Genomic DNA, 19,195 nt, shown 5'->3' with positions numbered 1-19,195 from the left:
GTTTTTGCTCCCAAATGCCTTCCAGGGAGCGGGGGGGGGGGGGGTTGCTATATTTGTGTGTGTGTGTGTGTTTTAGGCCTAGGAAAAGTCTGTTTTAAAAAACAGGATGGAACTTTTGTTCACTTCCTATTGTTGAAAAAAAGGCCTTCCCTTGGCCTAAAACGGTCCAGGGAGACCAGAAAACATGGTGAAATTGTCCCCATACCATCTAAAGGGCATTTAGGGACATCTGGGGGCCATTTATTTTGCAGAGGGTGCACAAGGGTAATGCAGAATTCATCAGGCTGCATTTCTAGTTCATTCTCAGAATAAAATGACAAGAGCTAGAACACACATCCTCCCCCCCACTTTATTTTGTTAATAGACAAGAACTCTCATCATCCCTTCCATTGGCCATGCTCATATTATCCGATGAGAGCTGAGAGATGAACAGCACCTGAAATACCACATATCCCCTACTCTTGATGTACACAGCAGCAGGAGTCGAGTGAGTTTTAATCCATCTGAACAAGGAAAAATTCCTCAGTAGCCTCCAAACACCAGAATATCCCCTTTCCAATACAAAGACTACCCTGTGGATGTATCTACAGTAAACTATTGTAGTTATTTGCAAACACTTTCTCTGTCATGGCTCCACTTCTGGGATATGTAATCTGGAGAGGTACTTAGAATTTTCTGCTAGAGAGCCCTAGTCTACTCCTTTGAACTACAGCAACTAGAGCTCTGTAGGACAAAATTCCATTTACTTCACCAAAGTACATATCTCATAAATCAATAGTATGGAGCCATGACAGTCAAAATGTATCAGACTGCTATAATTGGGCAGTTTAGATACACTCTCCCTATACTAGCTGGGGGTTCTGGGAGCTATAGTCCAAACATGTAACATTTCCAAGCTCTGAGTTGGGCCCATAATGAAAATTCATTGATTCCTACACTGTGATAAACTTCACTTACTGATCCTACCTATCCCACTCCATGTAGATATCCCTCTAAAAACAGTTGTTTATTGAGCCAATGGAGAAACATGAAGAGCCTAGCTCTCCTGCAATATATATATATACATATATCCCGTATGTACACCATTCAAGGAATGTACACCATTCAAGGAATAACATGGTCACAGTGTTTTAATGCATAAGTTACATCCAGTGTTGTACAGGACTCTGGTCTTACAGAATCAAACTGCTGTGGTGTTTTGATTAGCAGGAACAATTAAGTTACTGCCCTCCATCTCAGGCTTTGCTATTGCTTCTGAGCTAACCTGCAATCTTAATAGTAGCTGGGGATGAAAACAAATTTTCCAAGCAATAATATATAGAGGCAGAGAATTTTGTTGGTGATTTATGATAGCATAATCTCCAGTTATGCTTACACAAGTACTGGAGGGGAGCATTTAGCAAAGAGGTATCCAGTACCTCCTTGCAGAATGTCTTTGTGCCAACTTCACAATCACAGCTGGATGGCTCCCAGTAGCAGTTCCACTTCCTTGATTTGCCAAGGAGTGAGTTTTGTACTATCCAGATGCCATTGTGCAGGCACAGAAGAAGGAGAAACATTTGTTCTTGCCCAGGGAGAAAGACTGATCCTGGCTGTACATCAGCAGCTGGATATCACTTCAGTGCAGATCCACAGCTCTTTTGTGGTCAGGATGTGAAGTTTTACCTGGCAGCCATCCAGCATAGTTCTCCCAACAAGCCCCATCACCTCGCAGCCTTCCCTCTTGTCCCTGCTACTAACCTGTGGCAAGGCAATGTTGAGCTGGCGCTGCAGGGACTCTTTCTCATGGCCCAGTTCACGCAGGCGGAGTTGTGAGGTGGCTAAGCTTTCCTGTGTGTCGCGCAGTGTCTCTAGCAGCCGTTCGCGCTCATTCAGCATGTTGACCATAAGCTGCTCAAAGTTGGCATCGTCTGCCCCATAGGCCGAGCCACGTCGGTTGTCCTCATTGATGGTTGGCATCACTTCACACATCATCATGCCAAGAGGGGTGGGGAGGGGCACCCGTGGGCCTCCTCAGGAAGGAAGAGAAGTTTAGTCCTTGATCCTGCAGAAAAGAAAGAGATATTTATTGATTTGGTGTATTTATTGATTATATTTTCCAAGACAGCAGAACAGCATTTATATCATGTTTTTCTCCCAAAGATTGGCATGGAAGTTATCCAAGAATGATTACATCAAATCTTTAAAATTCAATCAAAAAATTAAATCTAGTTAACAACACATAATAATATTATAAGCTATATTTCAGAGGAAGGAATTGGCAAATCCAACGCTCGAATATTCCTTGCTTAAGAAAATTCTATGAAATTCATGGGGTTGCCCTCAATATACAGGCCACTTGAAGGCACATACACACAGAATCATACATCAGTGAAAGAATCAGGTTTGAGAGTATGGCCATATTGGCTCTGAGATTCTTGGAGTGGCAGTCCAACAAAGAAACTTTTCCAAAGTCTGTGAAAGAAAGAAGATCACTTTTGAATGTCAGTGAACTAGAAAAGAGAACCAAAGAGAGGAGAAAGCAGAATATTTTGGTTTGAAGAAGTATTAATCCAAAGACAGAGGGACCACATTTCACCAATGGAGCACCTGCTTTCAATGCATAAGGTCTCATGTTCAGCTCCCAGCATCTCCAAGAATCAGCAGCTGAGGGAAAAGATTTCTAAAACCCTGAAAAGACACCACCAGTCCGACTCTAGGCTAGACAGAGTACTAGTCAGAGCTGGTATAAAACAGCTTGCCGTTTTCCTCTGATGTTGGAAGGTTGAGTCTCTGGGCTCCATGTGGTAAATCTGATTCTATAATTTTGTTGGAAGAGCAGATTAGCTTAAAGGCAAAGGACAAACAGTGAGTCTGAACCCACCAGAGTTTCAAGCAAGTTAGATCTGGCAAGCTGTAGGATGAACTCACAAGTGCTGTGATCTCTTAACAGAGAAGAACTGCCCTTGTGTGTGGGAGGAAGAAGACAGGCCCAGAGCCATGAGTCCTGAAATCAGCTGACAAGATGACACACATATTTCTGCTAATGTATTACAAATGGAGATAATAGCATCAGAGATGTTACTGTAGTAAATATGACATTCTTGCCACCACCACCCAAGCCAGAGCCTTGGTTCTGTAGGAATGCTGGACAGGCTGGAGAGGAAGAAAATCTGAAGGAAGAGAGAAAGCTTGAGATAAATTCTGTGGGCGGACAGGGAGAGCAGGTATAATTCATGGGGCAGGCATGAGGCTGAGCCGGTTGGGGAACTGACTCTGCCAAAAGCCAGCCCCACCCTAACCCTTTATTTCCCACCCCATATTGGGACAATTAGGTTTCCTAGATTGAGGCTGGGCAAGGTGTAGACCTCCAAATCTGATCAGTCTCAGGCAGCCTGGCCATCAGGTGGGGGATCATGGGAGCAGTAGTTCATCAACATCTGGAGGGCTACAGATTGCACAGCCAAATATCATGGCCATAGGGTCAGTGGTCAATGCAAAATGATTTCTGCATAGAAACACTCCCTGGCCCTTTTCCTCCTTGCAAAAGTAGTTAAAGAAGAAATAATAGTCAATATGATATATGCCCTATGTTAATATATGTCCCCATCTTATATCCAGATGGTGTGGCCCACGGATCATAGACCTGTGGGCTCTGGATCCGAACTGTTGTTCAGTTATAAAAGACTGTCATTGGGCAACCTTCGAGACTCAACATCCCAGCCAGGCTGGGATGCAAACCTATGTAACCCATAGTATTTATGTAACTCTTTTGCAAATGTTCAGGACAATTTTCATACCTTATAGAAATAATAATGTGACTTTCCTTGCAGTTTGGAAGGGCAAAGGAAATGAGGAAAGGGCGATGGTATTGGCGTGTGCAAAATTCTATGGGTTTGTAACATTTGCACTGAGTTAGGAATTATGTAAGAAGTACATTGCTGTTTCACACTCTGCTTGACTCAGTGTTAATTTTGCTCCAAGTGATAGGTGCTGTACAGAACACTGAGACTGCATAGCCCCCACCTGGGTAGGGAGGGGAACTTACATTCTTTATCACAAGTGAGAAGAGGGAGCAACATCAGGGAATGGCTAAAGTGAGAAAAAGGATTAGTGAAAATCACAGGGATCTCCAGCTATGGATTTAAGAAGACAGAAAAGCTCCCGTTTCACTATTTTCAGTAGCTGCCAGAACAGCCCCTTATGAAGAGGAGGGGCAATTTCAAAGAGTAGCAGATCTTACCCTAGAGCCTACTCATCTCACGTTTATGCAATTTTGTACAGTGCAAGTTGGCTCCCCTTTGGGTAGGAACCTGTCATACCTGTTCTTTGTAAAATGCAATGTACAACGGGAAGAGAGAAAGTATGACTCTAGAGTATGGTACGATATGACCTCTAGCTCTCATAAACTTCATTACATCTACCAGCTACTCTCCACCAATGTAGTAGAGGGCAGAGGAAGAAAGGAAATAATATTCATATCTTTCTAATCCTCCCTTGTCTCTGTCACACTGATCTCCACTGACTTTACTCCAGCCCATCGCCAACAACTCTATCAGGGTGGCCACTTATGTATCACATAAAAAGTAAAACAAAAACATAAATTAGCAGGACAAATTTGCATGTCATTTGCATACCCTAATTTAGATGTATATACACTGATATGTATAGATGCAAATTTAGACATATCTACTACGTATAATTTAAAAGAAAACACATAAAATTTGCATATGCTGACTTACATGACCTTTACAAATGACTATAATTCAGAGAGAAAACAACACATATTCCCACAGCTGGAAATACAGGGACCAGTTGAGCTACTTGCCCAAGCTGTTATGTCTGCTTTTATCCAGATTCTCATTGCTGACCATTTTAAAGACCCTTGTTTGATGTTTATGATGGTTTTCATAGTTTTCATCCTTAAACAAGACTTGGATTGGACAACCCTTCAAATGGAAGATACTTTAAAGCAGAGGTGAGAACTGTGGCTCACAGAATGCATACTGTCATTTGGGGTGAGCAGTGTGGTCCTGATCCCACCTAAAGGCCCTGGAAACCAACCATCCTGCAATTTTTTGGCTGAAAAACTTGTTTTTGTCATTTAAAACCCATTACCCCATTCTGATGGTCCTTTAAACAGTAGTTGTGCTACCTTACACAGTGTACCCTTGGTACCCACTGGGGTTTGGTTCTAGGATCCCTGTGGATACCAAAATCCGTGGATGCTCAAGTTTCATTAAATACAGTGACATAGTTAAATGGTTTCCTTTATATAAAATGGCAAAATCGAGGTTTGCTTTTGGGAATTTTTATATATATTTTAATATTTTCAAGCCAAGGATGGTTGAATCTGTGGATAAGGAATCCATGGATATGGAGGGCCAGCTGTACTCAGGGATAACCCACTTTGAGACCGCTTTAGCTGCCTTGGCTCAAGGATGGGGAATCCTGGGAATTGTAGTTTGTTGTGGCACCAGAGCTCTCTCTGACAGAGAAAGCTAAATGTCTCACTAAGCTACAGTTACCAGGATTCTCTAGCCTTGAACCAGGACAGTTAACGCGGTCTCAAGATGGATTATTTCTGCAGTGTGTTTTGGACCTTTGTTTCCTAAAATACTTCCCTGTTCCATCGGTTTACACCTTCTCCCCAACTGTATTGCTTCCTCTCTCTTGTCTCATCACTCCTGCCCAGTGGCTGTTGGTGATTCCCATGTCAGTGGGCCAGCAAATCAACTCTGAGTTTAAGTCTAAACATTAAAGGAGATTTCCAAAATGCTCAGCCGTATCCCGCAAACAGGTTTAGCATCTCGGATAGCTCTGCTAAATTATGGCCTAAAACCCAGAGGATTCACTGTTCCACTGACACTGGAAGCAGCAGATACCATTGCTCCTATTTATTTACCTGGCTCCAGCCTACAGTATATTTACCTGGCTCCAGCCTACAGTATATACCTGGAAGATGTTTATTTATTTTATTTATCTGCTGCCTTTTCCCCAGAAGGGGACGTAAGGTGGCTTCCAGAAATAGTAAATTAAAAAGAATTAAAATCACCTCATAAACACATTAAAATCATTTTAAAAACAACTGAAAGTTTAAAAGATAAATAACATCTCCCTAATACAAAAGCCTTCTACAGTGGGCCCTTGTGTGTGTTTGGTTCCACACACACACATACACCCATGGATAAAAAAAAATCCAAGGATGCTCAAGTTCCATTAAATATAATGGTGTAGTAAAATGGTGTCCCTTCCTTACATAAGATGACACAATCAAGGTTTGCTTTTTGGAATTTATATTTTTTTAATATATATTTTCAGGCCATGGATGGTTGAATCCATGGATAAAGAATCCATGAATACAGAGGGCCAACTGTATGTTAAAAGCCCACTGAAACAGATATGTTTTTGCCTGCCAACAAAAGGTAACCAGGGCAGAGAGCACCGTAGCCCCCCCCCCCCCTGGAAGGGGGTTCAGAGGTTGGAGTAGCCATTGAGAAAGCTCTCTTTCATGTCCAAAATGTTACAATCATAATGCTGACCAGGACCAGTTATATGGTTAAATAGAGGCAGGCACTTCAGAAGGTGTTGCTTGCTACCTGGTTGTGTGTCAAGCAACACCTGCCAAAATTCCCTCTTCTACACAACCATTAAAGGTACAGGAACTCCCTCCAGTTTTCATTCTCGCAGCTCTACTGAAAGAAGTTCCATATGCCAATCCTTCCTCATCACCTTGTTTCTTCAACAAGGTCACGCTTCGGCCATAGTAGTCATACTATATCAACAATTCTACAATCTACAATCAAAATATCGCCCTCATATCCCCAAATGGGGAATTCTTCGTTCAATATCCCCCCCAAACGAAGCAGAAAATTGGGTAGCATCCAATAGAATTCACAGAAGAAACAAAAGACATCTCAAAAAGCTCAAAAGGTGATTATTTTATCTAGCAGAAAAGCCTGACACTTCTAAATCAAGAACTCTCAAACCATTTAGTGGGAAAATAAAATTTCTGAAGTTTGATTCCAAACTGAAGAAGGTCTGGAGAGTATACAGAGGCAGAAAAATTACTTTTCTGCTAATAAAATAACCATCTTTTGAGCATCTTGAGATATGCCACCTTTACCTCAGCAATGGATGTGCTAGGTAGCCTTAAGCTCAAGACTCATGGTTCTTTGTAGAAAGGCAGTTATTCCACTTAGGTAGATAACACACACCACTAGGCAGAGTATTCCAGGGTGAGGTTTGGCAAAAGCAGAATAGAGTGGGACTACTAGTTCCCTCGACTAGGACACTTGTTACCCTTCTTGATGCAGCCAAGCACTGCACTGGCTTTTCTGGATCACATTTAGCTTATGATCTACTAAGATCCCAAGATTCTTTCCACATGCTCCCAATACAGGAGCAGTGCTGCCCAGATCTGTCATAAACTTACACAGTCAGAGATGCTGACCTCAAGCTTTACTGTAGCCATCTCTGATTCTTCAACTTCATTGGAGTATGTTAGAGATGCATAGGGAGAAAATCAGTTGCTATTTAAGGAGGAGAATACTTCTTTCTTTATCTCAGACCCCTTTTTGAGAGTTGTCTGGGTTTCAGGCAACCAGCTTTCTTACATTCCTTGCTTCACAGCCTATCCAATATTGTTTACTATGCTCAACAACAGAAGGCCCGCAAGTGAGGTGCCCTCAGATGAAAGCCCCCATAGATGTCAATTCAGAGGGAAACAGAGAAGAAAGTAGATAATAAATGTGTTGCCTAACTATGACAGCCTATGGAGCTAGCTCATGACCCATTACTCTTGTTTCAGGTGGTTCTTAGGAAGCCTGGGCATCATGGCCTACCTAAAGCATTCGCTTCCTCAGGTAGTGGTCAAGGAGGCTCCCCTGCTTCATCCTCTACACAGCTTCAAAGTCTGCTAAGTGGAAAATGTCCTCTGCTGAACTACCAAAGTAGGCTAGCTTAGGAGCTGCAGAATAGGCCCTGTAGCATATGCAGAGAGGCAAGCAGTTGAGACGTTCAGGAAGAATGACCCCTAGCCTTTGCTGCCTGAGGTGGCTGTCTCAATCTGCTTGATGGTACAGTCAGCCCTGCTGGGGAATTCCTTACTTAAATTTGTATTCTAACTATCATGTACTGCGTCTCCAGGTGATATACGATTGTTAAAAAATGAAGATATAAATATAAACATAGCTAAGACCAAAACAACTAGAAATATAATGAGCAGTCATAAACTAAATATGAAATGACAGGCATCAGTCAGTACCAAATATAAAGTAAAATAAAGTATTTGGCATATGCCTAAACAGTCAGTTATATTTTGTTTCTGAGGAAAGAATATTCCAGAGTGTGGGTACCACCTTGTCACCAAGCAGGATGTGGCACAATCAGGAAACTGACGTGCAGAAATAAAGGATGTGGATGAAGATGGGCAGATCTGTACTGTTCTCTCAAGTGTCCTGATCTAAAATAAAAGGTCTAAAAGTTAGTATCAACTAGCATTCTTTCAACAATCATGTTGATTAGTAGCTGTGTTTGCACAGAACAACGAGCCAGGATTTTGGCTTGCTGAGAGCAGGCTGCAAGCTGATACACACAGTCCATTCACTTCAACTTGGCTCCGGCTGCTAGTATGAGCAGGAATGATTTATTTGCCACAGTATGAGGAACATATAGCCCTCCAGAATATTCCTGGAGCACAATTCCCATAATCCCTCAGCACTGATTGGCTTTTCTAGCTTGGGCTAGAATATCTGGGAAAATTACAGTTCTCCAGTCTTGTTCAACATTTTGTTTAGAAGTCCTGGCTTCTTGCTTCCTTTGCATGCCACAATTCATAAACCAAGAAGTTACTGTAGTTTGTGTTTATAAGAAAGGAACAAACCAGTGTCATCCATCATGTAGCTCATTCCTAAAGTATGATACTGTAAAATTCTAGCTTATTGGTTTTTTGCAAATGCAGACACTGCTTCACTTATCCAGTCTCACAAACACTGACTGGGACCACACATTTTCTTGACAATGTTCTCCCAGCTAAGAAGGATAGCAAATACCCCAGAATCAGGATTCAAGTTGACCCTATTAGTTTGGAGAACCGGACCCAAACTGACAAATTAAGGTTTAACAGAACAGTTACAAATATATTTAGAATTAAATGTAATTAAATGTAAGGTAATACATTTAGGCAAGAAAACAATGCATAAATATAGGATGTGTGTCATCTGGCTTGACAGTACATGTGGAAAGAGTCTAGGGGTCTTAGTAAATCACAAGCTAAACATGAGATGTGGTGATCAAAAAAGCCAGTGTAATTCTTTGTTGCATCAACAAGAGTATAGTGCACAACCAAGGGAAGTAATACAGTAGTCCTTCTCTATTCTGCTTTCATCAATCCTCAGTGCTCTGTCCAGTTCTGGGCACCACTTTTCATGAGGGATATTGGCAACATGTTCAGAAGAAGGTGGCCAAGATGGGAAAAGGTCTGGAGAGCACATCCTGTGAAGAATAATTTACAGACCTGGGTATACAGTATTTAGTTTGGAAAAGAGAAGACTGAGATGTGACATGATAAACATTTTTAAATATCCAAGTGGATATCATGCAGAAGATGGAGCAGTGTTGTCTTCTGCTCCAGAGACTAGTACAAAAACCAATGGATTCATATTACAAAAGAGAGCTTGAGAAACAGACAGAGAAGGAGAAATAGATTCCACTTAAACATTAGGAAAAATTTCCTAATGGTAAGAACTGTTTGAGTGGTTTCTCCAGTTTTGAAGGTTTTTTTAAAAAGGATGGATGGCCACCTCTCAGGAGTGATTTAGCTACAGATTCCTGCATGGCAAGGTATTGAACTAATGGGAGGGTCCCTTCCAACTCTATGATTCACATTCCCAACACATATTAATATAAACCAAACAAGTATCTAATGAGCCCTGGCCTGGATGCTCTGGCCTTCAGTGGTTAGTAGTACAGCAATAAAATAAAATAAAATTCTATGGTAGCTCCCCAGCTTTGTAAGCATAAGAGATGAGTAAATTTAAACGCCACTCATTTTCCTGGGTTATCAGCTGGTAGTCGTCTTGATTCCTTCAATGCAATTACAGTGGTACCCCGGGATACGAATGCGCCGCCTTACGAAATTTCCGGGTTACGAAAAAAATCAATTGAAAAAAACTGTTCCGGGTTACGAAGGTTATTTCGGGTTACGAAAGAAATTTTGGTGCTTTTCGGCGCTTTTTCGCACCAAATCGCGGCTTTTCCCCATTAGCGCCTATGGGTTTTCGGCTTGCGAAAGCCTTTCGGGTTACGAAAGCGGCGGCGGAACGAATTAAATTCGTAACCCGGGGTACCCCTGTATTTAAATAGATTTCAGTTTTTAGTTTTATGGTCAGTGATATGATTATTGTAAGCTCCCTTGAATGTTTGCGCGGACATGGAAAAACATAATTTTCCAAAGTTGTACATAGATATAGGCAGATGTGCTGCAATTCATATATATCAAGGGGAGGGAATCTGTAGCCCTCTAGAAGTTTTGGCCTACAACTGCTCTGAAGGGTCAAAGTTCCCTTGCATGGATATATAAAAAGATCCATGCAAGCATCCAAATACACAGCCCATGGTTATTCCACAAACACCCTTTTCCATTGCTGAATTCCCCTTAGCATTAAAACATTCTTTCTTTGTTGCTGTGCCTTCAATTCATTTCTGACTTATGACAACCCTAAGGTTATCATGAGGTTTTCTTGGCAAGATTTGTTCAAAGGTTTGCCATTGCCTTCCCTTGAGGCCGAGAGCATGTGAACTTGCCCAAGGTCACCCCAGTGGGTTTCATGGCACTAATGTTTAAATCAACACCATATCCCTAGAGTTTAAAGCCATACTTTAAAATCCATACTTTCCTAATAAATGTTTCTTCCACACAGTGGGGCTGGTTGGATCCAGTATGTGAAACTGTGCCCTTGTTCCCTCTGAATGCTGTCATGCAAGGGGTGGTCCCTTTTAACCCCCTGCACCACTGTCTACCCTATTCGCCAGGGTCCCCTGACCCTTTGTGTAAGTAACATTTGGGGGGAGGTTGAGGGGACATCATAGCATGGAAGGGGTGGTGAAGTCTGCTTCCATCAGAATGGTTACACATGGCTAAATCTGGATAGCCCTGGTAATTTTAATTCAAGCAGACACATACAATGCAAACTAGTATGGCATCCCTACAGTTAGAGTTGCCATATCCCTGTTTTGGCCGAGACAATCCCGGTTTTGGGACTTTAGGATTGTCCCGGCCCAGCTTTGGCAAGATGTCCTGGGCCCCAGCTCAACAAGCTCCCACCCGCCTCCGCCACAGGCCCGCAGCTCCTCCTCCTTCTTTTTCTTCTCCTCTTCTTTTTCTTCCCTTCTTCCTCTTTTTCTTTCTCCTCCTCCTCTTCTTCTTCCCCTCTTCCTCTTTGTCTTCCCCTCTTCCTCCTCCTCCTCCTCCTCTTATTTTTATCTTCTTTTTCCTATTCTTCTCCTTTCTCCTCCTTTTCTTCTTTCTCCTTCTCTTTCTTTTTTCTCCTCTCCCTTCTTCCTCCTCTGCTGCTGCTGCTGCTGCTGTTGTTGTTGTTGTTGTGTGCCTTCAGCTCCTTTCTGACCTATGGTGACCCTGCAAAATTTCCTTGGCATGTTTTTTCAGGGGGAGGTTACCTTTATCTTCCTCTGAGAGACTGGGAGAGCGTAACTTGCTGCCCAAAGTCACCCAGTGGGTTTCCATGGCCTAGCTGGGATTTGAACCCTGGTCTCCCATTGTCCTAGGCCACTACACCATGCTTGACCACTGCACTTAAAGGTACAGTACTTATTTATTATTTATTATTGTGTACCTTCAAGTTGTTTTCCACCTTATTGAGACCTTAAAGCAAACCTATCCTGGGGTTTGCTTGGCAAGATTTGTTCAGAGGATGTTTGCCATGGCTTTCTGCTGAGGAGGCTGAGAGAGTGTGACTTGCTTGAGGTCAGCCAATAGGCAGGGAATCAAATCCTAATCTCCAGAGTCCTAGTCCACCACACAAAGCTACATCCCAAACTTCTATCCAGGAAGAATGTCAAAATGTCCTCCATTTGGAGCACGAGTGAGAAGCATGAATTTATATATATATTTTTTTATTAATGTGTTTGTCCTCCATTTTTCTTAAACGTCCTACAGTTACCACGAAAGGGAAGTATGGCAACCCTACCTACAGTGGAGGAGATGGATTTAAGTACATCTCCTTTGGAACACACAGAGGAGTTTTTACTTTTTCAGAGAAGGTACAGACAAAGAATCAAGCCTACCTCTGAGCTGTATTCCATGACCTAAGGATCTTTCCCTAAATGCTAGGTACCTGGAGGCCTGTCTTGATGTGGGAAAGATGTTCTCTGTATATATCCCTAGAGCAGTATATATGCTCTGTGCAGTGGAAGCCTGGCTGTTTATTTAGATGATGAATTGAATTTGTTCAGAGAAATCAGTTCAGAAAACCTGGAGGGGTCAAAGGCTGCAAAAACAACCTTTGTGACCCCTGGCATGTTCTCTACCCACCCTGGGCCTAAAGGTATTTCTTTCTCTCTGAAGAAGCAAGAAGAGATTATACCTCCCCATACTAAACCCCTGCTACACAAAAGAAACATCACAGCCCATCTCTTGCAGGGCCAGCACTTAACAAGCACTTTGTTTTGGTATGTATATAGTTGGAGATCTTTGGATTTTCTGGAATAGCAAAATTAACAGAATATTCAATATCCCTATAGAAGAACCTAGAAAAGATGTCAAGGCTTGGGAGAAAGAAATGCTTTTGAATGGATAAAATGAGTTCTCAAACAGTCAGGGGCTGAATTGTTATCAATAATGAACACTGAAGCTCAGATCTGAAGAATCAAGGCTCAGATAAAGCCCTACCATGTCAAGGTGAGCAACCATTCCTATGTTGAGGACTTTGTTCCGTTAAGGTAATCTGTCAAAGGCCACCTGTAAGCAGTAGACAAGGATGAAACCAGATGTGGACAGGGCCAGAAGCCAAAGCAGGCGAGTCTGCCCCTTTTCTTTTTCTGCTGCCCTTATATCCTACCTAGCAGGATGCTGAGGAACGGGCAGAATGCTATTGCAGGGGCCTTATTTGATCACTTGCAGAGAGTACTTCTAAGAGAGTATGTGACCCATGGTTGCAGCTTACCCACTCTGTCCTGTATGGCCAAAAACATAAAACCATGCACCTCGATACACACAGGAACATAGGAGATGCCTTATGTTGAGTCAAACCACTGTTCACCTAACCCAGTATTAAAAATGACTACTAGTAGCAATCCAGAGTTTCAGGCAAGAATCTTTCCTAGCCCTGCCCCAAGATCCCTTGTATTCCTGATAGCCTTGCATCAAAGCACTAACCAGACATGAGTTGACTTAGTTTCCGAAACTGGAAAAGATGAAATGTGTTCAGAATGACATGGTATCTAAAGATGGTGTATTTTTGGTGCCTCATCTCCTACCCTTGCTTTAATCCTCTCTTCCGCCAGCCAAATCACAGGTGGCCAAGGGCCCAACAGATACAGCTGCCGAATGCCGAGGACACTTGCAAACTGGAAACTGCCAATTCCAGGCTTATGCAGGCCCACAAATGCATCATCACTCTTATAAATTCAAAATACATCAACCCATGTAGTATCAGGCCAAAGAACATTGTCTAAAATACAGATGAGGCATGCAGGAAGCATTCGGACTTGTAGAACCATAGAAAACCAGCGATACATTGCTCTGCTCTATTTTTTGTACCCCGCAAACTAGCAGAAAAATAAATGTACACGTCTTTTGGCACACAGGAAGTAGAGAGATGTTGAATAAGTCATGCATAGGGCTGTGGATACTGAAGCTGATGTGAAAAAATTCCCAGTATTTGAATGTTCAGATTCCCTTTCTTTGCACTTGCCCACAGACAAAGTGAGCAACAGAGCTATGTATGAATGCCCTCAAAGCAAAAGCACATCTCTATACCAAAGGGGTTTTTTTTTTTTTTTTGAGGATGTTATGTAAAAATACCAAACAATCTCAAAATCACCTTTAGGCACAAACACAGACATCTATGCATCTTTCAGTTCTGTTTCTTTCTTTTTTCTTATTTCAAGCTAGCAAGTTTCTATCCCTCATTAACTACTCTATTGAAGGTTTGGAAAGTGGATGTAGAAAGGTGGGGAGGCTACCTTTCTACATCCAATAACACGTTTCTTCTTTTCCTCATCACCCCTTTACTGTTAAACATTCTAGATTGTTTGAAGACCCCTTTCCTACACAAGCAAAATAATAAAAGCAAGTAAACTTAGCCTATGTTATCCTTATTTAGTTTATCAGCCCTTTAATGTTAGTTGATTCTGAGTGAACAATGGTCATACCACTGGAACAGAATACAGAATTTTATCAGTTTTGATTATTTCACATTCATACACAGCCTGTGAATGCCTTTGCACACAACTAACATTGAGACGTGTATGATGATACTCACAATTTGTATGTGTGCAATACTGCTGATTTATGCTTGCATGCCCATCAACACCTGTCAAATCATAGCTCAGGACAGATTCATACCACAGCCACATGGAAGGTTATAAGAAGCAACCGGATGAACCTATTGACAATGTTCACACATATTTGCATGTATACAATGAGCAAAGTTATGCAGGTGTGCATAAAATGAAAGTCAGCATCACTGCACATATATAGCATAGATGCCAATCCTGATATTCCAATCTTCTTTGTGTGTGCCAGCTCAGTTAAAGGATATTTAAGGTCACACACATATACTGAGGTAAGCAAATAAACAAATACAACTATGAGAACACATACTGGTGCATGTGGAACCACATATCAGTGTTTTCTATTTGTAGAGTCCTTACAGCCTCCATGAGGCACACTGAATTATTGGACACACCAGTCTATAAAAAGTCACATGATAAGTTCATCTTGCTACATCAGTTACATACATCTTTCATCTAATGTGGATATTACATTTCACATAATATACAGTTGGCCCTCCACATCCACGGATTCTGTATCCATGGATTCAACCATTTGTGGTTTGAAAATATTTAACAACAAAAATTCCAAAAAGCTAACCTTCATTTTGTCATTTAATATATGGGACACCATTTTACTACACCACTTGAGCAACCACAGAAAATGGATTTGAGCAACCATGGATTTTGGTTTCCACGGGTGGTCCTGGAACCAAACCCCAGTGGATCAAAGGGATCACTATACTTCTGCAACAGGAATACTCTGGTATAAATTTGATCCTTTGTAATAGTGTGAAAGACTAAGGTTCATATGTGCCAAATACTTGTACAATGTGACTGAATCACGGAGCATATGTAGACAGCTGTTGATAAGCATAAATATGTGCATATACCTTCTCTCGTCTGCAAAAGAGACAAATACATCACTTTACATTTCTTGTGTAAATGTGTTTCACATTAACAGCTTGTATGAGCAGAGCTGTGAAACAGCGACAGTGCACATAGCATGCTTGTGAGTCCGCCTCCATGTGCCTGACCAGACTATCTCCCACACACACATCTTGTTTTTAAACACCTACACCTTGGCTATAAATATAGGTTTACCAAAGTTAGCTATGGATGACTGATAAACTCGGACATGCGGAGGTGGAAAATACACAGACTGTAAACTAGAGGTGAGGAGCCTCCAGATGTTAATAAACTGCTACTCCCAGAATTCTGCACCAATAGTCAGGCTGGCATTGGGTGATGGGACCTGGAGTCGAACAACATCTGGAAGGCTATCGGTTTCCCACCCCACTTGTTAACCTACTGTTGACTTCTCTAGCAGACAATCTCTGGCCTGTTATAGACTGCCAAAATAAAGCTGCTTCGGGTCTCTGGAGGTATGCTATTTAAATGATGCATGCATCCTAAGAATCCGGAAGCTGTACCAAAAGCTGCACTCTGGTGCTTAGGAATGGAGTGTGGCTTTGGTGCGACCTCAAGACTCTTAGGATCCATGCATCATTTAAATAGCATATCTCCAAAGAGACCCGAAGCAGCTTTATTTTGGCAGTCTGTAACAGGCCTATATATTATTTTAACACAATAGCAGCACGAAGATGAGAGGAATAGTCCTAAAACTCCAGAAGACCCCAGCTTTTCACCTATCTATCAAAAATTATTTTTCATTTTGGAGAAGGGGTGCAATGTGACATCTACAATCCAACAGTCTGGCATGCTGATAGAACTCTAACATCTAGAAATAAACATATTGTATTTTCTGTATGTCATGGTCCAATAAAACAATGGCCTAATATTTTGCAGAAGCAGATGACAGGGTGACTGGGATGGCAGATGCCAGTTTGGAGGGGCAAGGAGGGAATATTCTAATACATATTCCATCATGTCAGTGACAGAGGGGCCCATGTAGCACATGTGTTCAGGAGATGGAAAATACAGGCAGGCTAAGAAAGTCAGCTGAAATTCTGGTTCAGTAAAAATGGAGGTGCACAGAGGCAAGAATAACAAGAGATCCCCCATTATGGACAGGGATTCTATGTTAAGCCAAAGCAAGTAGCTATTTGAAAAGAGATGAGGTGGCAAGGCATAGATTGGAAGTCTAGGTCCATGGAATATTTTGCATCTGAGTAGCATGCAAAGGTCAGCCTTTACCATTAGGCACAGTGAAACAGCCGCGTTAGGCAGCACATTGTGGGGTAGTCAGCAAATGGATACCTACTTATTACATTTTTAGTGCCAGGGATGAGGACAGGTGCTTGTGGGATTTTCTACCTGATTGACCAAAATAACCTGGTTGACTTTGGGTACCACAACTCTTGACTTGGATGGTTGGGGATGGATCCTACTTGCTGCCCTGCCTTAGTGCCAGCCCTGAGTGGACAGAATCATAGAATCATAGATGAATGGCTGAAGGGCAAGTGGGATTGAATTGCAGATTTGGGGCAGTGAAGGGAAACTGGGGTTTATATATACAATCAGACAGTGTGGCATGACACATATTTCCTTGAAGTATGAACTTCAAGGACTGGGAGGAAACCCCTAGAAAGAGCAATGGGGACACCTGGAGATACTATGTGGGCTCCTACTACCACCAAATGGGGATTGGAGCAGGGAGATACTGGATGGAGTTGGAGAGGTGGGGGAAGCAATGTGGAAAACACAGCAGAATGTAGAGCGGCCTGGTGTTTTGCCTGAGGAGGGGGCACTGGTGGGGCGACGCCGGAAAGGACTATGTGTTCTATGTTGCTGGGAGGGGGGATGGTGGGAAATGCAGTCTCATCAAAGATATAAGGGAGCAGATGAGGGAAGGTTGTCTGGGTTGTCCTCCGGTGGGGGCACCCAAGGCTCAAAGGGGAACTGGGGACAGCTGAGTGGAGCCAATACAAGGCAGTGGAGGGGGCAACAAGGGAAACTGGCCAGGAAAGGACAGGGTGATTTTGACAGGGGCAGAGGGGAAGGCTGCTCCAAAGGGTGCTTCTTGGTGGCATGGATCTGGGATACACACAAATGAAAGAGAGGTGAATTTGGGAAAGAAAGCGTGGAACCCAAGGGCTTGGAGACAGTGAGGGGCAAGAGAGCCCTGAGCTTCCAAAGGATGCTCAGTGGCAGAGGACAGAGGCATCCTCATCCCCGCTTCCTTCTACCTGCCTTCCTCAGTCCAGGGGCAAGGTATGAAGTGCCAGCTGGGCTTTCAAGGATGGATGGCAATTCGGCCATGGCTCGGGGGCCCCGGTGGGTTGGGGAGCTGGAAGGTGGGCCTCTGGGTTGGTTGGGTGGAAGGATGGATGGATGGGACTGAGAAGGAAGGGAAGCTGGGAGCCCCAGATCGCAAGGGGAAGCCGGGCAGACGGTGGAGGGCTGGTTGGTTAGCTGGGTGGGAGAGAGAAGGGGCAGAGAAGGCCAGGCAGGAAGGTCCTCCTGGGTGGCGTCAGGGAGGAAGAGGAAGAAAAGGGAGAAAAGGAGGAGGAGGAGGGAGGAGGAGAAGGAGGAGCAGAAGGAAGAAGGAGGATGAAGGAAGGAAGGAATGAGGAGGAGAAGGAAGAGGGAGGAGGAGGAGGAGGAGGAGGTGCCCTCGGGGTCTCTCTCTCTCTCTCTCTCTCGGGGCCTGAGAGGGCGCTGGGTCCAAGGGGAGGCAGCGGGGGCCCTGGGGCTGAGGCAGGGAGGGCAGCTGGCCACGAGGAGCCCGGCTGCAGAGCGAAGGTGCCTGGGCTCCGGAGGCAGAGAGAGAGAGCTGCGGATGGGAGCCTCCGCTGGGCCGGGAGTGGGTCTGAGGCTGGAAGGCCGTCGGAGGGGAAGGAGGAGGCAGGCAAGGAAGGAAGGAAGGAGGGATGCAGAGCAGGAGCAGGAGCCACGGCGAGGCGGTCTTCCCTTCCCTTGAATGCCTGGCAGGAGAGGCAGAGAGGGAGGGAGGGAGGGAGGCAGAGGGTACCAAGGGAGGAGGGAGGGGGTCCCTGGCAGGAATTGGGGGAGAGAGAGGGAGAGGAGGGAGAGGGGGCCATTCTTACCTGGCTTTGCAGCAGGCGGAGGAGGAGGAGGAGGAGGCGAGGCTGCTGCTGCTGCTGCTGCTGCTGCTGAGGATGCTGAGGGATGCAGGAGGGTAACCGGCGGGAGATGCCCGGCTCCCTGGCCGGCCTTCAGGGGACCCCTCTGCCCAGCCCTGGCATCCTTCCTCCTTCCCTTCCTCCCGGCCGGCCGGTCGGCCACCGCCTGGCAGCCCCCTCCAGCCCCGGCGGCAGGCAGGTCCAGGGGAAGGAGGAGGAGGAGAGCGAGCCCTCCCTCGGCTGGGCGCAAAGCTCGGGGCTCACCTGGCCCTTTAAGGGAACCCTGACGGACAAGCCCTGGGCCCAGTCAGCGCTCGCCAAAGCCCGGGACAGCCCTCTGGGTCCCTCCCCCGCGTGGGGAGGGAGGGGCAGGAGGGCTGCGAGTGGCAAGGAGGGCGAGCCAATGGATGGGGCGGAGGGGGGCCAGCGGAGCCAATGGGGGCAGCCGGGGGCGGGGCTGAGTTTGGGGATGATGTCATGCGGTGGGTCTGTCGGGGGGAGGAAGGGGGAGGAGGAGGAGGGAGGGGGAGGAAACCCACCCAGATCCATCGCAGGTAAAAAAAGGGGCAAAGGGGGATCCAGAAAGGGAAGCATGAAATCCACGCAAATCCCCCCAACCCCCCCTTCACATCTAAGGCCAGGCAAGTGTCCGGTGG

At 44.4% G+C, this 19,195-nt stretch overlaps 1 protein-coding gene across 1 annotated transcript in view; it reads right to left on the bottom strand.

Annotated features, from left to right (window-relative positions):
* Nucleotides 1-18,858, bottom strand: part of PPFIA3 (PTPRF interacting protein alpha 3) — a 69,843-nt gene extending 50,985 nt beyond the window's left edge. The window contains 2 exon segments of the mRNA XM_042476065.1: nt 1,741-2,044; nt 18,504-18,858. Of these exon segments, the coding sequence (XP_042331999.1) occupies nt 1,741-1,977 (237 nt within the window). The 5' untranslated portion in view covers nt 1,978-2,044; nt 18,504-18,858.
* Nucleotides 18,859-19,195: the final 337 nt, after the last annotated feature.

The sequence above is a fragment of the Sceloporus undulatus genome, chromosome 6 (assembly GCF_019175285.1).
Source record: "Sceloporus undulatus isolate JIND9_A2432 ecotype Alabama chromosome 6, SceUnd_v1.1, whole genome shotgun sequence".
In the NCBI taxonomy this organism is placed as follows: domain Eukaryota; kingdom Metazoa; phylum Chordata; class Lepidosauria; order Squamata; family Phrynosomatidae; genus Sceloporus; species Sceloporus undulatus.
This window is presented reverse-complemented; position numbering and strand designations above follow the sequence as displayed.